The 18,425-nt window shown below is 42.4% G+C and overlaps 1 protein-coding gene across 1 annotated transcript in view; it reads left to right on the plus strand.

Moving 5' to 3' along the window:
• Positions 1-14,702, plus strand: part of SORCS3 (sortilin related VPS10 domain containing receptor 3) — a 214,017-nt gene extending 199,315 nt beyond the window's left edge. The window contains exons 21-27 of the mRNA XM_019471642.1: positions 542-665; positions 3,372-3,484; positions 5,377-5,508; positions 7,405-7,504; positions 9,589-9,694; positions 13,870-14,030; positions 14,638-14,702. Of these exons, the coding sequence (XP_019327187.1) occupies positions 542-665; positions 3,372-3,484; positions 5,377-5,508; positions 7,405-7,504; positions 9,589-9,694; positions 13,870-14,030; positions 14,638-14,702 (801 nt within the window). The remainder of the gene's footprint in view (positions 1-541; positions 666-3,371; positions 3,485-5,376; positions 5,509-7,404; positions 7,505-9,588; positions 9,695-13,869; positions 14,031-14,637) is intronic.
• Positions 14,703-18,425: the final 3,723 nt, after the last annotated feature.

The following is an 18,425-nucleotide window of genomic DNA, read 5'->3' on the forward strand; positions in this document are numbered from 1 at the left end:
GCATGGACAGGGCAATGCTGGGTGCCCTCACTCTGTCCTGAGCAGAGTTGCTCTGAGATAGATGAATTTGTGTGCATAAGAGCAAGAGCTGGTCCTGGATCTGAACAATAAGAAGCATCTGCATCTTTGGTTTATATTCAAATGCTGGTTTGAGCTGGACCCTGTGTTTTGCACAGCTGATGTAGCAACTGTGCTGAGTGTGCATGCCTGTGTGTGTACAACACTGCATTCTGCAGCGCTAATTCTGGAATTGCTGACTGTGCTCTACGGAGGTATTCATAGCATAATGGGTTGCAGTTCAGTGGAAGAATATTTCAGGAAGCATTTACTGAAGTGAGAGAAACCTTTGCCAATGGGACAACTCTCACTGGGTGGTGTTTGAGCCACATTTAGGCCTTAGCAGGACATGCAAGCTCGGAGCACCATTCCTGTATCGAGGCGGAAGGGTATTGTGGCCTGGTGGATTAGTCAGGTGCATGTTGTGATCCTGAGTTAATCTCATCCCGATTTTGAAACTACCATCTGTGTTTACCTCTTGCAGCCCCTCATCACCTTGGAGAGCAGCATCTCATACATCTTCGCCATGGAGGGGATGAACACTGTCACTGTGCAGGTTTCTGCGGGCAACACCCTCACCCAAGACACCAAGGAGATCGCAGTGCATGGTACCCTCAGCCTTTTACAATCAGATCTTGGGGGGTATCTAGAGGTGAAGAACAGACAGTCACTGCTAAACCAAAAAGAACTCTCTGAAATCCCTAGTGCCTGGAGGAGCTTCTGAAGACAAACTGTAAACGAAGTAGCTCAGATGTGTCATGATCACAAGATACAGAAGTGAATTGGGTGGGGCAGCTAGCCAAATTTGTAAGCTCAGCACTGTAGTAAAGTGGCTGGTGTCTCCTTTGCCTATTGGTCTGTCTGTACTCTCTGCCTGGGAATGCCCAAAAGAAAAAACACTTAGAGCTGTAGCCAGACTGCCTTCCCTCTGCTTCCTAGCTGTGGAAAGAAGTAGTCATAGTGCATCATTAAGGTGGCCTGAATACAGCTGGTGTTTCTCTTTATACAGTGACTGGTGGTATAAGCGGGAGGGGTCTGGAAAACAGGGAGCAGAAATGACTCTGTTGTTGGTATCTCTGCCCATCTTCCATGCCACAGCTGGAGGTCTGAGTGTGTCCACTGGACTTCCCTGTGGGTAATATTTGGTAAGTTCTTGCCATATCCGCACATCATGGGCTCCAAAAAGCACCCTTTGGCAGACCACAGAGCTTACCCAGTTTGGGGCTTGATAAAGGCTGAGTTGAAGGGCGCTCTCAGCAGTTTTGGCCAGGACTTTGAGATTTCTCCAGAGAATAATTTCCACCCTGGTCTAGTCTTCATTTTCCTTATCCAGTTATTGGCATCCAGCATTTGAGGGCAAACTTTTCTTTTGATAGCAAGTTTTATTGAGAGACCTGGGCTTCAAATAACTTGGCTTGCACTGTGTAGTTGAACTGTGTGTCTTGTTTCAGTAATTAAATATAAATAAATGTCCTGCTGGTGACTGGAAAGCTGTATGCTCAGATTTAACAACCAGTTAAATAGATATTTATTGATTGCCTGGCTGTGAAATGCAAGGGTTTTAATAATTTGTTAATATGATTTAGTAATACCCAAACTTACTATTAGCAAATATAAGTAACCCTCTACTTGATCATTTTGAGCATTGCAAAATGCAGTGTTTACTTCTGGGAAGCTTGCATCTTTCCACTAGTTTCTGGGATAAACCTGAATCAAGCGTATCTGAGAGGGGTCCCCACAGATGATCTTGATCTTTGGTCCCGGTAGGTCCCACAGAGTGCTCCTCACTCTCTGTTTTTAAACACCTTATAAGAAATTTTGCCATTCTATTTAAAAGAACCAAAGCTTTGGGCTTTATCACAAAGAGAAATTCATCCAACTGGAACGTCCAAATAGTCCTATGCAGCACCATGCTGCAGACTGACCTGGTCTAAGGAAGGAGTCCTTCCAGACCCCCAGTCTGGTGATCAGTTCAAATCTGAGTACATAAATGAGTGACACCTTTGGTAAACATGCACCATGCTAAATTTGTATCCTAATCTGTGTCCTGTGTTATTATGGCTCTAGGCAGGAAGGCATGGCTTTCTGGTGTTAGCAGTAGAGGATATTTATTCAGGGTTTTCTCAAATTGTGATTAACAGACCAGAATTTACTCAAAAAATAAATTGGACATGGTACTGAGGGTTCAAAAGTCAAAGGCTTTATGTATCAGGCTCTGGGTTAAGCCTTCAGAACTTGAGAGAGTTTCCCTGCTCTCTTTGATGCTTGTTTTATGTAAAAAAATACTGCACCATCTAAAAAGAAAGAACAGATCTTGCAAAAGATGCAACATAAATGCTGTACTGGGACATCCCTGCTATTCTGTGGATTTCCTCATTTATACTTTTGCTGGTTTATCTTGATCTAAAACCAGTACCTTCTTAGAAATGATTAATGGTACTTATTTGAAGTGTCTGGAGATCAGGTGCTTCAAGGTGAGGCACAGCGCATCTCCAGAAACAGAAAGGAGAATCTTCTACCCTGAGAACTTATATCTGAGTGTGATTCCCACCCTGGATCTGTGCCTCCCACTGGTCCAAATCCATTGTGCACAGTTGTCATAAGGATTCCACGCTTGGTCTCTGGTGACACCAGAGGGGAGATTTAGAATTGGAGAAACATTTAAATTGTTCTGTATTTGAAGTCTAGGAAGTTTTTCTTCCTCCTTGCAATCAGTCAATTAGGAAGTAATTTCAAAGTGTTTCCTGAATAGCCATTGCTTGATTAGCCAGTCATTAGCACCACTGGGTTCTGATTTGTTGTGCTATTAACCACTCATGGCTTCCCTCCAGGAGAGCAAACAGATAATACCTGCTTTTGAAAACATTACTTACAGTGAGTGTTTGTTCTGCAGAGCAGAATGCATGCAATTGCACAGACCTTCCAAATTTCAGCCAGATGCTGCCTTATTTACTGGTCAACTTCCTCGTAAGCAGAATCTGATGAAGTTGAGTGGCAAAATTACAAAGCCCAGAGGCATCATGAAGGGAAGACATCCTCTCACCTCTCTCATTCTTGCTTCCATTTCTTCTGGGAAAAGCCACAAGTTGGCATTAGGGCAGAATGTCCTTTATAAAAACCCTTATAAGAATTCTTTCCTTGCAAGCTTTCTGTCCTGCTTAATGTTAGCCAGCCCTTTTTCTTCCTTCAGCCTTTCCTCTCTCTCTTGCTTTAAGATTATTTAATTATGGTCTTCCTGTTGTCTTCTGCATCCTTGGCTGTACCCTGAACACTGCCCATTTAATCTTCTCATAAATACTGTTTTTCTATTCCAGAGTATTTCCAATCTCAGCTCCTGTCATTTTCGCCCAACTTGGACTACTATAACCCTGACATCCCTGAATGGAGACAAGACATTGGCAAAGTCATCAAGAGAGCTCTAGCACAGGTGAATATCTGTTTCCTCGTCTGTGCTAACATTGACTAGGCTGTTAAAATGTACTTTTTCAACATGCTAGCTTAAAAGAATGGGAAAGAACAGCAGTAATGAAGCTATCGTTTTAAATTGATGAGAAGCTTCTTAATACGCTGGATCTTTTTACAGAGGTAAAATATATTGGGAATTTTGTGGAAATACTATAATTGCTTTTATTAATGTTTCTGTAGTGCTTTTTAGCTTTTAATATCCCTGAGAACTTTACAAATTCTAGATTGTAATAGTATCATTATTATTCTTATTTTGCCAAATTGTTATTACAGTATCTACTGTTTTCTACTCCAAACATTGGGGTAGTGTTGCTGTGTGTTGTTAAACAGCTGATCCACTTCATCTCAGACGACAGACATTGTAGTATGTTGAATGCATGAGGAGGATATTTTTACCTCTTCCTGATACTCAGTCTTCTAATGCAGCTAAGTGTAGCAACTGGCGAACGTTATAAAGCTCTACTCCCTTTCCAGCTGGGGCAAAAACCGAGGATTCAGAGGGAAAATAAACTTACCTTTAAAATACAGGACAAAGAGAGACTTCTGTGGGTGGAAGATACTGAATCTTCCTTTGGGATTAATTAGAATATGTAAACTAGCACTCATATTCTTGCAGGAAAGGGGACAGAATAATTTATGATATCAAATAGCCAGGGACTTTGGTTTTGTGTGAAATCAGGAGAGATAGATTTAGGCAAGCTTTTGTGTTTTTTACATTCTGCCAAAAATGTATCTTGCTTTTTTTTGCTTCAGCTACAGCTGTTCTTAGAAATGGAGGCTGAGTATTTTTACAGGGAAAGTACATTCCTGCTCAGCTTTTCTCATCTGCAGCCCACTCAAAATTCACAGTTTATAAGAGTTTCCTTGATTGTTTTCCCATCCTGAGAAAACACTAAGTTCATTTGTTTAAACTGTTGTTCCCTTTTACTGTATTCAGAGTCAAGCTTGCAGAAAAAAAAAAATTAATTAGGTTGTAACTATGAATGGTTACAGACAACAGTAGAAATCATGTAGAAGTGCTTGCTTGTATATCCTTTTGTGACTATTTGGTTGCAACCTGTGGCCTATGCTTATAGGACGGATCACCAGGAATGGGCTGTCCCATTGATATATTTCAGTTCAGGAATGAGGCCAAGGAACTTGAGGTGGGGTAGGACCAGGGAGCTACTGGGGTTAGCTTCATAGAGCAGAGAGTTTCTGAGGGAGGAGAGGCTTCCTGCCCTACTGAGGATGCAAGCTTGGATTTGGGGAGAGAGGGCAGTAGCCTCAGGGGGCAGGTCATGCTGAAGACAGTTGTAAGAATCACGTGTGGAACTGACTCTTGGTTCAGCAAACTGAGCAGTTCCTAGTACAGCCCTCCTGATCAGCCCCAGTAGTAAAAAGTCTCCCGCTGGAGACGTTAAGTTATTCATGTATGGCAAATGTGGATCCCATAACCTGATACTAGGAGGTGACTGCAGGCAATTTTCTTCATATGTCCCTGTTGGTTGCATACTTTCCAGTGGTCACTCTGAGCCAGACTCTCTGGATCTGACTTTGGGTCATTCTTTTGTAGTGAGAAGGACTATATGGAAAATTCAGATCTGGAGACACTGTAGGTTTTCACTTTGGGTTGAGGTCTTTGGCTTCAGGGGTGTTGTTAAGCCTACATTTACTTCTAGAAATGAAGTAGAGTGAATCATTAGCAGAACCTCCATTTCTGACCCATCAAATGGGCAGAACAGCTCATTAGGACCACAACACCTACAGTGGAACTGGCAAATAACAATTTGATGGGAGCACAGTTTCCCATAGTGAATGGAAACATCAGTAACAGAATAGCAGCTAGAGACCTCCTTTTTACTTTTCTTTTAGGTGACTGGTATCCCTGATGAACAGATCTTGGTAGCTGTATTTTCTGGGCTGCCTACTTCTGCTGAACTCTTCATACTGCCCCATAAAAACACGACAGAGAGGAGGAAAAGCAGTGAGGCTGATCTGGAGCAAGTAAGGAAAGAAGGATTCATGGAACATTCATTCCTATCATACCCTTTGCAGATGGGGCCCTTAACTTGTGCAGCATTGGAAATGACTTACAATAAGTCTGATGGAACTGGATGCATCTGGGACTGTGGCAGTATAGTTTATGGCATTAAGGAAAATGATTTTCAGAGGAAAAATGGGCTTTTCTAATATGTCACTGAGATACGTCACAGTCTACCAGCAGTGGTTCTTCCTAGATCAGTAGTGTGTCCTTATTACAGTAGTTATGGCCAAAGGAACCTTGAATATGTACTCCCCCTACACCTGGAGGAATGCTGATAGACAGAGGCCAAAGCAGCAAGATAATATACTGAGGTTTACTAAAAATAAATCAGGCTCTTCAACTCATATATCACTGGAACAAGACCTCTTTTTTCTGCAGCAGCGAATGGTGTGTGCAAACTATATTTGGAAGTTACAATATCCATCCATTTAGATAAATAGGTAATTACAGTGATGAATAGCAACAGTGATATGCAGGCAAGGGAAGAGCTAGGAACAACAGCACTAGTCTGCTGAAGCTTTCATGCTAGAATTACCAAGTAATTAAATCAGCTCTATAAAGGCAAAGGAGTGAAGTACTGCTGGAAATGCTGCTTAGCTCTAGCTAATGTTCTTGTATGCAGCATTTTTACCGTGTGCAAGCTATGTGTGAGCTCATCTCCAAGTAACTCTTAGAGGAGTAACTCTTCTGTGATCAAACATTAAATAATTCAGAGGGCTGAATTCTGTGGAAGCTCTTGTCACCCACTGAGCAAAGTCAGTACCCTCTGAGTAGTACACTTGTCCTAGGAAGCTAGCAAAGCTGGCCTCTTAAATTTATGGTGGTGAGTGTGCGGAAGAGATGCATTTTGGTGGGAAGGTTTGGAAGGCTTTTTGGAGGGATTTTCTTGGAGTCATTTCCATCCTGTTCAGTAGGATCTACCCATATTAGAATTCCCTCTGAACAAGGTGTTGTGTCAATATTTCATATATCAGTATTATGCAGACATCTCAGATTAGTTTTCTGACTAGCTGATCATAAGGCCTGAAGCTCTAGTGCTCTAACTTTATTTGATGGTCCACTCAGTTCTACTTTGGCACCTGTTGTTGGCTTCTGCTTGAGGAGCTCTGCCCTGGAGAGTAGGCCATCAGAACCACTCAGTAGCTGTGCCCTACCATCAGAACTACTCTAGGGAGACCAGGCATTAACAAACTCAGGCTCCAGTGTGACACGCCAAGTATGTGCTCTGAAGCAACCAAATGACACATCATAGCTGGGTTGCTGAGCTATGAGTAAACTCCAGTCCAAGGCCCCTCTTCTAAATGAAGGAGAAATATGGCAAGTTTGCCATTAATCTTCAAAACTGGATTGTCTCAGCCTATTTAAACAGGAGCTACATGACTAGGATTGTCTTGAATCAATGTGAGTAAAGAAGTGTTACTAGGCTGGACTACCTAACTCAGTTCCATCATCCACCAATGAAAGGCCAATATGTCAGTGGTTTCCAAGTGCATTAGATCAAACTCACAGGACATTGTGGAGGGTGAAAAGATCCTTAGTTCTTTTCCTTCCTCCCCTACCCCCACAAAAAAGAAAAAAAAAATTGCCACCTTTCTTGGTTTGCTTCCCAGGAGAGCTATAATAACACTCCGTGAATCTCAAAAGTCCTGTAGAGACTTGCATGCAGTAACACACAGTTCCATCTAAAGCACATGTACATGTTTCTCTCCGCTTCCTCAGTCTGTCATTTCCCTTCTCTTCCTGAAGCCAGTAAGAGATGTTAGTTACCATTCATAGGCTACCTGCAGTCCTGAATGTTCTCCAGAGCTTGCTGTCTTCTATATTGTAACTACGTGTATCTCTTATTATTTCATCAGGTAGTAGAAATCCTTTTTAATGCTCTCAACCAGAACCTGGTCCAGTTTGAACTGAAGCCTGGTGTTGAAGTCATTGTGTATGTTACTCAGTTAACATTAGGTGAGTGTGGAGTCAAATGCATAGCTGTGGTTCTCTTGAGGCTTCAGACAACTCCAGGAGAACCAGTCTACATTCGAGCACTCACAGTTTGGTATGTGCTACTGGGATATGTAGGACTGATTGTATTGAGCCATTTTCTGTGGTAGAAGCAGGTAGTGTTAAAAACAGAATCCAGCAGTGGCATCTTCATGCACCAGTTTGTACAAGTATTAAAAGTACCTTTTAAGAGTTCCCTATGGCTTAACTAACAAGTGCATTGATATTTTTCAGGCGTTTTAGAAAATCAGGTGAATGGTGTTCTATTAAGCCCTCATTGGGCACCTGTGGAATTCAGTGGGAGCATTACTAACTTTCATGGATATTGGATCAAATCCTTATTGCAAAGAGCTTGTTAATGTTATGGCTAGCCAAGAAGCTTTATAGGGACAAAGTACTCATGAAAAGAAGATCTAGGCCTCTTACAGGGAATACATGCCTGAATATTGACTTCTACAAATTAGAATTTATTTAACTTTCAATGCTACCTATCTCCATTTTCGCAGGGTAGTGAATAGTCACTTTAAGCTTCATCACCCCCTTTGCTTTAAACCACCCTAGTATGAAGCTCTCAGCTACTGCTGAGATGACTACAGAGTGATGACTACAGAGGAGAGGATAGATTTATTTTTGCCCTTGCTTTTTATGGCTGCCCTTGCAATTATCTGAAATGTGGGATCTTGTGCATGTGTCATTGCTGATAGCCTCTCCGAAAGATTGGGATTCATGTCCCAGGATAATACACTTCAGCTTCTTTTCATGAGAATCTCAGAGAGCCAAGAGCTGGGCTAAACCAAGGCTCATGACCTATCCTACAGCTAATGCCTTTTTGCCTTCACTCTCTGACTGTTGTTTGGGGATGAGAGTCAGATGTTAGTAGGAGTAGGCTGGAATGAATTAATTTGTAAAACTGGGAATGAGATCCAAATATCTGCAGTCTCCAGGTTCAGAATGTGCGTTTGTTCTAGTAAGACACCGGAAAGCGTGGATTTAGCTTACAGTGCTCAACTGTTCTCGCACACACACCCAGTGGGGGTGCTGCATTTGTTTCATGACTGTTCCCATAATATTTTGACTCAGGTGAAATGACAGTCAGTTCTTTTTCACGAAAGAGTCTGTATAAGTAGTAGAAGCAGAATACTGTCAGGGTCAGACACAGGTGTGGAAACTTGGCGATGGAACCAGAAGTGACTCTATTTGCATGGACTTTGTTCCCATCTTCTGGGTGACAGAAAAAGAATAGAGAACAGTAAAAAACCAAAACCAAATATTTATGCAGACTGAGAAGTACTCAGCTGCTGTTTATCATTTGCGCATCATTAGAGACTTCTCATCAGACTCTTGATTCTCAGCACAGTGCTCAGGCTATTAAGATGGTCTGCTCCGATGAGCTGTGGGAATAGCTGCATAAACAAGATATAGTAATACACTTTATTTAGCCCACCCAAAATGTCAAGGATAGATGGATCAAATCTCCAAAATGTTATAATGTAGTGCGTGCTTGGGTCCAGGATTACTGCTTTGGGCTCCTCTACATGATGAAAACTGACTCAGTTAAAAAGTCTGTAAGGTCCAATACAAGGATGAACCTTGAGGCTTCTCACAAGACTGGATCGCTGTCACATGTGAGACAGACACATGTCCTTGGAAGATGGGAGTCATGCTGCTCATGGATGCTCTGAGGTAGCATCTCCAAAGGGGAATAGACGTGCATTAAGCCACACCTCACAAGTTTCATTTCCACTCCAGTCCTTGGAAACGCCTGAAAAGAAATAGCCCAGAGTGTTAACACAGGAGTGGTCAGCCATTCAGCTAAGCATGGCTTGCTGTGCCTTTTCGCTAGGAGATGTTAGACTGCGCTGTCTTTGGCTTTCAAAGGACAAGAGAGTCAATTTGTTTCCTACCGATTGGTCTTGCTGAAAACAGTATCCACCATGCAGCGGTGATAAAGCAGATGTGGCAAAGACAGAGTTGAGCTCAACACTCTGGTAGTTATGTGTTCCCTAATAATATCTTGTAAATATAATGCTCTGCCTTTCCTCCTGCAGCACCCCTTGTTGATTCCAGCACAGGTCATAGCAGTTCGGCGATGCTGATGTTGTTGTCTGTGGTGTTTGTAGGCTTGGCTGTTTTTTTAATCTACAAATTCAAGAGGTAAGTTGAGAAACTTTGGGGGATGGGAGAAGGAGACACTGGGTGGTTTACAGGCAATCTAGGCAGAGCAGTGCCTGGATTGCAGATGTAAAGCGAGTTATGCTGGCCTAAGGCTTAGACCAGTATAGTTCCCTATTTCTCATATGTATAGAGAAGACCATCTACTGCCGTTCCACCACAAACCTGGTGCTCTGAAAGCTCACCAAGAGCTCAGAAATCAAGCTGTGAACTGCTTCAGCAGATTTGTTTGAACCGCAGACCAGAAACAGTACCCTGTGTGCTCACCGAGTACTGAGCTACGCAATGCAGACTTAGTAAAAAGTCACAATGGATGTCTTCATACAGTCTATATCCATCTGGCCAACTGCCTTAGTGCAAGAGTATCTTATTTGTATGTTCCAAAGTGAATAGTTTAGTCTTGCAGAGGAACAGGTGTGATTACGTTAAGGGAGGGAGACTCAAAGCCAGAAAGGTTTGTGGTAAGCATCAAAATGCCTTTGGGAATCTGTGCTGAGATTTTCTTTGCCAGATGTTAATATAAACCTTTTGCTTCCAGGCAGCAGGCAGGACCTGTGGTGGCCTATGGCACTTTGCTGCTGCAAGCTATGAAACAAAATATGGGATAAGAATGGCCTGTTTGCTGAAGGGCTGCCTTATGAAAATATATTTTAGGCAGATGGAGCTCCTTAGGAGGAACTTTGCATTCAGTACAGTACTTACTGTGTTAAATGGTCTATGTGCCCAGATCCTGCCCAGTGGCAAAATACTGTATTAGAAGCAGAAGCTGAGCCTGACTCTGGATATGAGTAGTTCCTTCAAATTGTGAAGCTGGAGCTTTCCCTGTCCAGATTCTAACTATATGTTTCTCTCTCCAGCTTTTCTGCAGCCCAAGGTAAGGCTAGTACTCTCTAATGATGTTAGTGGGATACAAACAATATTCAAAATGGAATGATAAGACAGGTGTGTATCCTAGTCTCCAGGTTTAAAGTTCCCCTCGTTTCTAACCTCTTTCATTAACCATTGTCAAAATCAGTGGGTGGCACTGCTTCTAGTGCTTGTTCCTGTGCACACCAAGATCTGTTACCAAGCTCCCACTGACTTCAGTGGCCCAGGACAATTTCCAGAGAACCCATGTGTGTGAATCTGCTCAGGTGCAGATTTCCAGGTCTTCAGCGTGCCTTGCTTGTTGCAGTCTGAAGCCCTCTCTCTGCTTCTGTGAGGTGGAATACAGCTTCCCAGATGAATGGGGAAATGGGCATGGGACTTGTTTAAGGCATTGATTTAATAATGTGCTGGGGAGGCAGCTGATGATTTCTCTCATTCCCAAATGTAGGATGAGGAGGGCAAAGAAGTCTCTCTGGGAGATGTGTCAAGATGTAGGTACAACTCTTTGTAAGACGTGCTTTCTTCTGTGTCTTGGTGAGGTGATTTCTTAGGTTTGGCCTAATGTCTTTGACTCTGTGGTCAGGGATCAGTTACCAGGAAGAAGGATCTGTATATTCTGGCTGCCAGAGAGCAGTAAGGAGCTTGGTAATCCACTTCGCTTTGGCAGTCTCCAGGTCATGTTATGCTACTACAGCTCATAAAACTGACTCTTGTACTACTTAAGCATCCTGAGCCTTGAGCATAGCAGCCATCAGCCTTGTGCTGTGCTCCAGGGCTGGGAAGACCCTGCCTTGTTAAAATCTGTGTGAAAATTGAACGCATTACAAATTGGGGATGAGGGGGAAGGTGGTTAAAGCATCAGTTTTGCTTAGCCCAAAGCTCATCAGCTTGCTGTCCCCTCTTAACTGCTCTGTCCCAAAGAGGACAAACCCTTGTCAAACTGACAAAGTTTAGGATTGAGTCAGATACCCAGAGTATCCTCAGCTTGATTTTTCAGAACGGAAAGCAACTTTTCAGCTGTCTAAAACCTCTGGCTTAATGGATCAGAAGTGAGAGCATGCAACAATTCTTAATGGAAAAAGGAGGTGAAAACAAAAGCTTTCCTCTAGCTCTCAGTGATGCAGAGGTCCATTAGCAATATGTACTTTTCTGATTAACGGCGATCCCAGCCTGAATACAGAACTGCTGCTTACAGGAAAACGTTGTGGGGAGAGCATGGGCCTGCATGAATTTTTAATTCTAAAAATTTATAGAATCAGTGCTTTGCTGATTTGCACACAGACTCCTTATTATGAGTCCATCAAGTTATAGACTCAGTGGGCATGTTAAACACTGCTGCCAGAGAGATGCTTGTTGAGGAGATCTGGGTGGAAAAGGAAGGAAGGGGGAAAAGTAGGGAAATAATCTGTAAAAAGGTTGTTTCTTTTCTGGGAGATTGAGCATATGGCAGGTCAATACTATGTGTGTATGGGTGGTGAGTAATAGTGGGGCAATAGGGCAGTCTGTGTGTATGTGTCCTGGGACAGGAGTGCAGGAGTGTGTGTGTGTGCTCAAGAGATGTGCGGTGGGACGTTGTGGCCACCTGTGTCTGTGCTGGGAGGCACAGCAGGATTAGCTATGTGTGTATGGATGCACATATGTACAGCTGTCTCAGTTCTTTTTTCCCTAACTCTCTGAAGTACCTGGAGGCTCTCTGCCTCATAACTCTAAAGAACTTCTCTCACCTTTCCTCTCAAAGCTCAGAAGACTATCACTTCTCTACCATTGCATTGTTTGAAAGCGAAACTAAGTCTTCCAGTATCTCCAGGCATGTTCTCATGTCCACATCTCTACACACCTCCAGTCATATTCTGGGTACTTAAATCCTATGGGAGTGCATTTGTCCTCTCTCATCCAATGTGTGCATTCCCTGTGTAGTGCTTATGTCTTCTAGTGATCTGTAAGGCATGTCTGAAGGTTAGAAAGAGAGGGTAGAAGAAAGGGAGAAGAACATGAAGTTTGTTAACTGCTGCTAAACATCCTAAATATGTCCTGACTTGCTGCTGGTTAAGAACAGAATGCCAAATCAAGCCAATAGCACAAGTCGCTTGAGGTCAGAACTTCACTGGAGTGAAATCAGTATAGGTCTATTGAATTCATTAGAGTTGAGACAATTTCCACTGCTTTCAGTCTCTGACATATCCAACAGCAGACAGGTTAGCATAAAGAGATGGCATTTTATATAGCCTCTTTTGAACACATCTTCTTTCTCTCTCCTGTGTGCTTTAAGGAACTGAAAAAATTCTCTGAATTTTCCTTATTTTAGCAGGACTGCATGGCACAGAGTCCTTTTAAGGGCATTAGAAAAAAGAGTCAGTCACCTTCCAACAGGCAACAACACGCAGATGGTCCTAGCCACCCCCACGGTGCTTAACACATTGCTTTTCAGTTCTCATTTTAAACTTGCATTCCCCCAGGGATTACTATCTATCTATCTGTTTAGGCCTATCTAACTATCTGTCTAACTAACTGACTTTCAAGGATATCGTTCTAGCAGTCCAAGTTAACTTCTCTTGGAAGAAGGAAGAAGGAATAATCCCTTCACTTTCTTGGCTTCCTGAGCAGCAAGGGAAAATAAGTACCTGCAGGCTTGTATGATCCGTAGCATGGCAAACTGTTTTTTCAATGAAATGGTAACAAATAGACTTTGGGTGGGGGTTATGAGGTCCAAATCCTTTCTGTACTCCAAGGCAGGACCAATTCTTTATAACTTTTTCTGATGTGGCAATTCCTACTGAGTCAGTGTGGGCCTGTTGATAGAAACCAGCCTAGTAATTCTTTTCTCAGTTGATAGTAGTGCTCAAATTGATTTTTACTTTTGGTTTCTAATGCACCGCTGATCATGTAATAAATACTGAGGGAGCTGGCAATTGCAGCTGATTGTACTTAGTTGATTGCTGCTCTCTGAACTGGGTGCACAGTGTCCACTGTGTGCACACCTTCTCGTTTAAAAGGGCAGGACCGGAACATTTAGGTTTACAGCTGGAGGAGCCTTTGGGCACAGGATAGGAAGGCAGTGGCCTGAGATTTGGGGTAGCTTTAGACTCGTGTTGGAATTAGTGGGTGCTAATGGCATTTTCAGAGCTGACCATCACGGTGGTGCTTTCACCATTCTGAGAGCTGATAGTTTGCATCACTGCCAGTGCTGCATTTGTGGGATTGGTCTCAGTTTAATTGGTCTGATTAATCAATGACATGCCAAGGATCCCTGTGTTACAAAATATAACCTCTCATTTTCATTTCCTGCACAGGAAAATCCCTTGGATTAACATCTATGCCCAAGTTCAGCATGACAAGGAGCAGGAAATGATTGGCTCTGTCAGCCAAAGTGAAAATGCCCCCAAAATAACTCTTAGTGAGTTCACAGACCCTGAGGAGCTGATGGACAAAGAGCTGGACACGCGAGTGATGGGTGAGAGACAGCCCTCAGCTGGAGCTTGTTTCACAGTCTGGGTGAGGATGTTGGTTATTGGGGTATTAGGAGAGGCAGTGACTGTGACCCCAGGTACAAGCAGGGTCTGAGGCACTGAGGTAGGGGAAAAAAATCTCTCTCTGCAACATGGTAACAGGGAGTTTTTCTTACAGTTTTTCACCTTTTCTCACAGTGTTACATGACCAGGGTAGGAACCTGGAAACAGCAATAGGTATATAGGAGTTAGTAATGGCTGTGGCTCACAGCTATGCCTGCTCATGACCCTGTCTCTCCTGTGGAGGGGTCCCAAATTCCCTGAACCCTCAGAAGAATCAGCTGAGCCAAGCTTACACTGTTGATGTGCTATCATTATAAGTGACTATGTCCCTAATAACTTAATGAGCTTACTGCTGGTCAACTGAGCTGTAGTAACAGGTTTTCTGCATGCTCCATGCTTATTGCAAATACAAAAAATGATGTGTTACTTTTAAGAACCTTTTCTGTCTTTACACTTACACAAGCACATCGTAAGAAGGAGTGAGAAGCAATATAGACCAAACTGTTGAAGCCACTGCACTGACTCTGTTCTCCATTTTCTCCTCCACAGGAAGCATCTCAACAATTGCCAACAGTGAAAGCACAAAGGAAATCCCCAACTGCACTAGTGTTTAATACTGAGAATCCACTTGATCTACAACATTTCTGACTTTTTATTTGTAATTATTATTGTTATTATTATTATTATGAAAAAAGAAAGAGTTATATGTCATTATTATCATTTGGGAGGGGATGGGGTGGGCTTTTCCTGTTTACCAGGGCTGCATTCATAAATAGCAGGGGTTCTTCATATTTAGGAAATACTCATCAGATTAGAAAGAAAAAACCACGAATGGATTTGAATACCAGCCTCCTATTAAATACAGAATGGGAATTAAGTATTCAAATCCAACAGGTAGGTATAGTACCTTAGGCAACATGTTGTAGGTAAGTTGACCCTTTTCAGTCCTTTTCAAAATAAGTCATGAATCAGCTACTTCATCCTGCCAGAGGGCTCAGGCTGGGTTCTTGGACCAGGCTCTGTAACATGCCAACAGCCTTTGCTTTCCAATGACATGCATGTCTCAGCTTTTTGCAGGATCTTGCGTCTTTTAATTGCTTTTAGTTTCAGTCACCCTCTGGCACTGTTGACTGCTGAGAAAGGAAAAAAAAATCAGAGCAAACACACACGTCAGTGTTCCTTGGACTGTAGATTGGCTGGAGGGGACAGCACCACAAGCAATGAAGTAGCATGCCTGAGTTTATGAATGCAGCCCAAACCCCGTGCATGTGAATAGCGAGGATGCCGAAGGCCTACTGTAGATAATTACAGTGTACATAGCTTTTTATTTCTTGGGAAATAATTTAATGTTTAGTAAAAGAAGATACGTTTAAAACAAAACCTGAACCACATACACACATGCACACACACGCACGCGCGTGCACACACACACGTGCGTGCGCTTGTACATGCCAGCCAACCAGGGACCGTGGTGAGCACTTCAATCACGCTTTGGTTCCAAGCGTGTTCCAATTGTCTGTCATATTTCAATCTGACGCTGCTGTCTATAAACAGCATAGTTTATTTCTCTGTGTATAACTGCAAGCCTTTTTTTTTTTTTGATATATATAGTCTTATTTCCTATGATGGAGCAGAAAGTATCATTTCCTATGATGGAGCAGAAAAAGATATCAGGACAGACTATGAAGCCTGTCATGAATATTTTAATGACGTTCATCATCTATTCACCTCTGTCACTGTTGTCCACTTCTGAGAAGGATCTTGGTGACATCCATTAGAGAAAATGAGGGAAACAAACATGAAATTATCACCATCTCAGTGTGGGCAAATGCAGAAAAAGATATCAGGACAGACTATGAAGCCTGTCATGAATATTTTAATGACGTTCATCATCTATTCACCTCTGTCACTGTTGTCCACTTCTGAGAAGGATCTTGGTGACATCCATTAGAGAAAATGAGGGAAACAAACATGAAATTATCACCATCTCAGTGTGGGCAAATATCAGTGTGCTTGCAGTACCCAGTACAACCTCAGCTCTACAGTGGGCCATATTGCAGTAGCTTTATTCCCAGTGAGAAGTCATGCTTTTAGCAGTTAAGCTGGTGAAGTAAAGTGCTATTCAGGATGTGTAAGAATAGTAAATTTTGGCTGAACATGATGCATGTGATTAGGGACTGCTCTTTGGAGAGGGGGATGCAGGGTCAGACCTGCATAACTGAGCTAGGAAAGGTCTTTCTTATGAGTGCTGCAGAACGGCTGCTTCCAATTTTGGATGGGAATGGCATCAGAGTAATTTCTGCATGGTGGGTTGGTGCTTTCTGATTAGAACAGGGAGGTTAATGAAGTAAAGGTAGTGAAAAAGCTCTTTAGGAATCTTCTAGCACACTGAGTTGAGGATAGGCCCTGAGAATGGTGGAGTTTTGGGGCAGGAGCTTCACTTTGTGGTGAGTTACTTTTATCCATTTTTCTTGAGCTGATGATGTTAAAGATTGACCTTATTCTGCAGAGTATTGAGTTATAAGACTCAGCAGGAGTGGAAGGAAGACTGGAGGCATGTTTGGGAAGATGTTCTAGTGCTTGTGTGGTAACAGGAGGCAGAAATGAGGTTAGGTGACAATGTTTGTTACCATTTTTAGGATCTGGATGCAGGACTCCACATCACCTTTAATATATCTGGACTGAAATGAGGAGATGGCTAGAATTCAGGTGTTACTTGCTACCTCTCTGCATTGCAACATGCCAGTTGGCTACAAACCAGCCTCAGCTACATGTGTTCACTCTGTTAATGGGCTGGAATGTCTTTCAAAGGTTATAATCCTGATGGGTTTGCAGGTGGAGAGAAAAGTGGTTAAACACAGTTTTGCAGAAAAACACAGGCAGTATTTCAAGATTAAAATTGTAAAACCAAAATGTAGGGAAATACTCTTTTGTGTGAAGTACTAAAGCTAAATATTCTCAATTCTTCTGCCCCTCCGTTTCAGTCAGCCTTGTGGGCGTTTTCTGTTGATTTAAAAATAATTCTTTTCTGTTTCCTCCCTCACTTTTCTGCTCTAGTTCCTAATATAAGCTGGAGAGTGATGGCTGTGTTACTCTATTTAACCTTGAGTTTCCATCCATCACATGTGCATAAACTGTTGCATTACTGTCTCTATTCTATTGAAACACCAAAGTAGTTTACAGTAATGGCCCAGTCTGGTATAACACTGTTAGCACAAGGCCGTAGCTTCCCATTTAGGTATAGATGGGAGGGAGGTACACAAACAACGGTCCTGTGGGCCTTGAGCTAAATTGTGGGCTGATCTCAGTCTTTGCTGCTCATTAGGATTTGAGGGACTGCTTTTGTGAGCTGCTGCAGAGGACTGAATGCGAAATACTCATTATTTTCCATATTAACTTTTTTCTTTTATAAACCAGGAAATGAAGTGAAAATGTTCATTGTTGTTTGGTGTTTTCTAGGTTTTTCATGGGATTGATCTCATGTTGATTTAAAAAGAAAGGCAGGGGATTACAGTTTTCACAATTTCTTTTCACAATTTTTTACAATTTTTTTACAATTTTTCCCTTTACAATTTTAAAGATGGCCATTAAATATCTCATAACAGATGGGAGGAAGCAAGGAGGAAAAATTGGGAGTAAGCTGCTGAAAAAAATGGAAACATTTTCACTTCTCAAAAAGAAATTTAATCTCAATGAAGGCTGAGAAGTTTCTGAATGATACAGTTAAGTTTTGGAGAAACATCTGTCCAGAAAGCCATTTTGAATCCAAAATTATCCTAAAGGCACTACAAAGCAAACAAACAAAATCCATGGAGCCAAAATTAAATGTCAAAAAACCCTGCCTTATTCTTGAGTTGGCTCAAACTTCACGTTCCATGAGACTTAGTGGGTATCGCTACCTCTCAGGATAGTTTGTCACACTGCTGTCTGGACCAGGGTGTGCTCCACGCACATTTGGAAAGAGCTCCCTAGGATGTACGTGGGACCACATTTGCCAGATCATACCTCCTGCATTAGGGCACAACCATGGCTGATGGCAGCTGAAAAAAGCTTGTGTTCATGACTGAAAGCTGCTCCTTTAGGATACTGGAAAGGTAACTACTGCATCCCGGTGGGATACCCAGGGCTGTATCTATCCATTGGACCACAGTAAGGTTTGAATTGGGCAACCAGCACTATCCAGCTTTTTTGGAAAGTACTGAGCTGCGGCATTAGCACAGATTGGAGTATTGGCCACTTTTATTTGTGTATCTCATGCTGGGAAATAACAACTTGGGGATGTCATTGGGTTTTTTTTCCCCTGCAAGCTTTACCCCTGAGGAAAATGTAATGGAAAT

Source organism: Aptenodytes forsteri, unplaced genomic scaffold (assembly GCF_000699145.1).
Source record: "Aptenodytes forsteri isolate BGI_AS27 unplaced genomic scaffold, ASM69914v1 Scaffold15, whole genome shotgun sequence".
In the NCBI taxonomy this organism is placed as follows: domain Eukaryota; kingdom Metazoa; phylum Chordata; class Aves; order Sphenisciformes; family Spheniscidae; genus Aptenodytes; species Aptenodytes forsteri.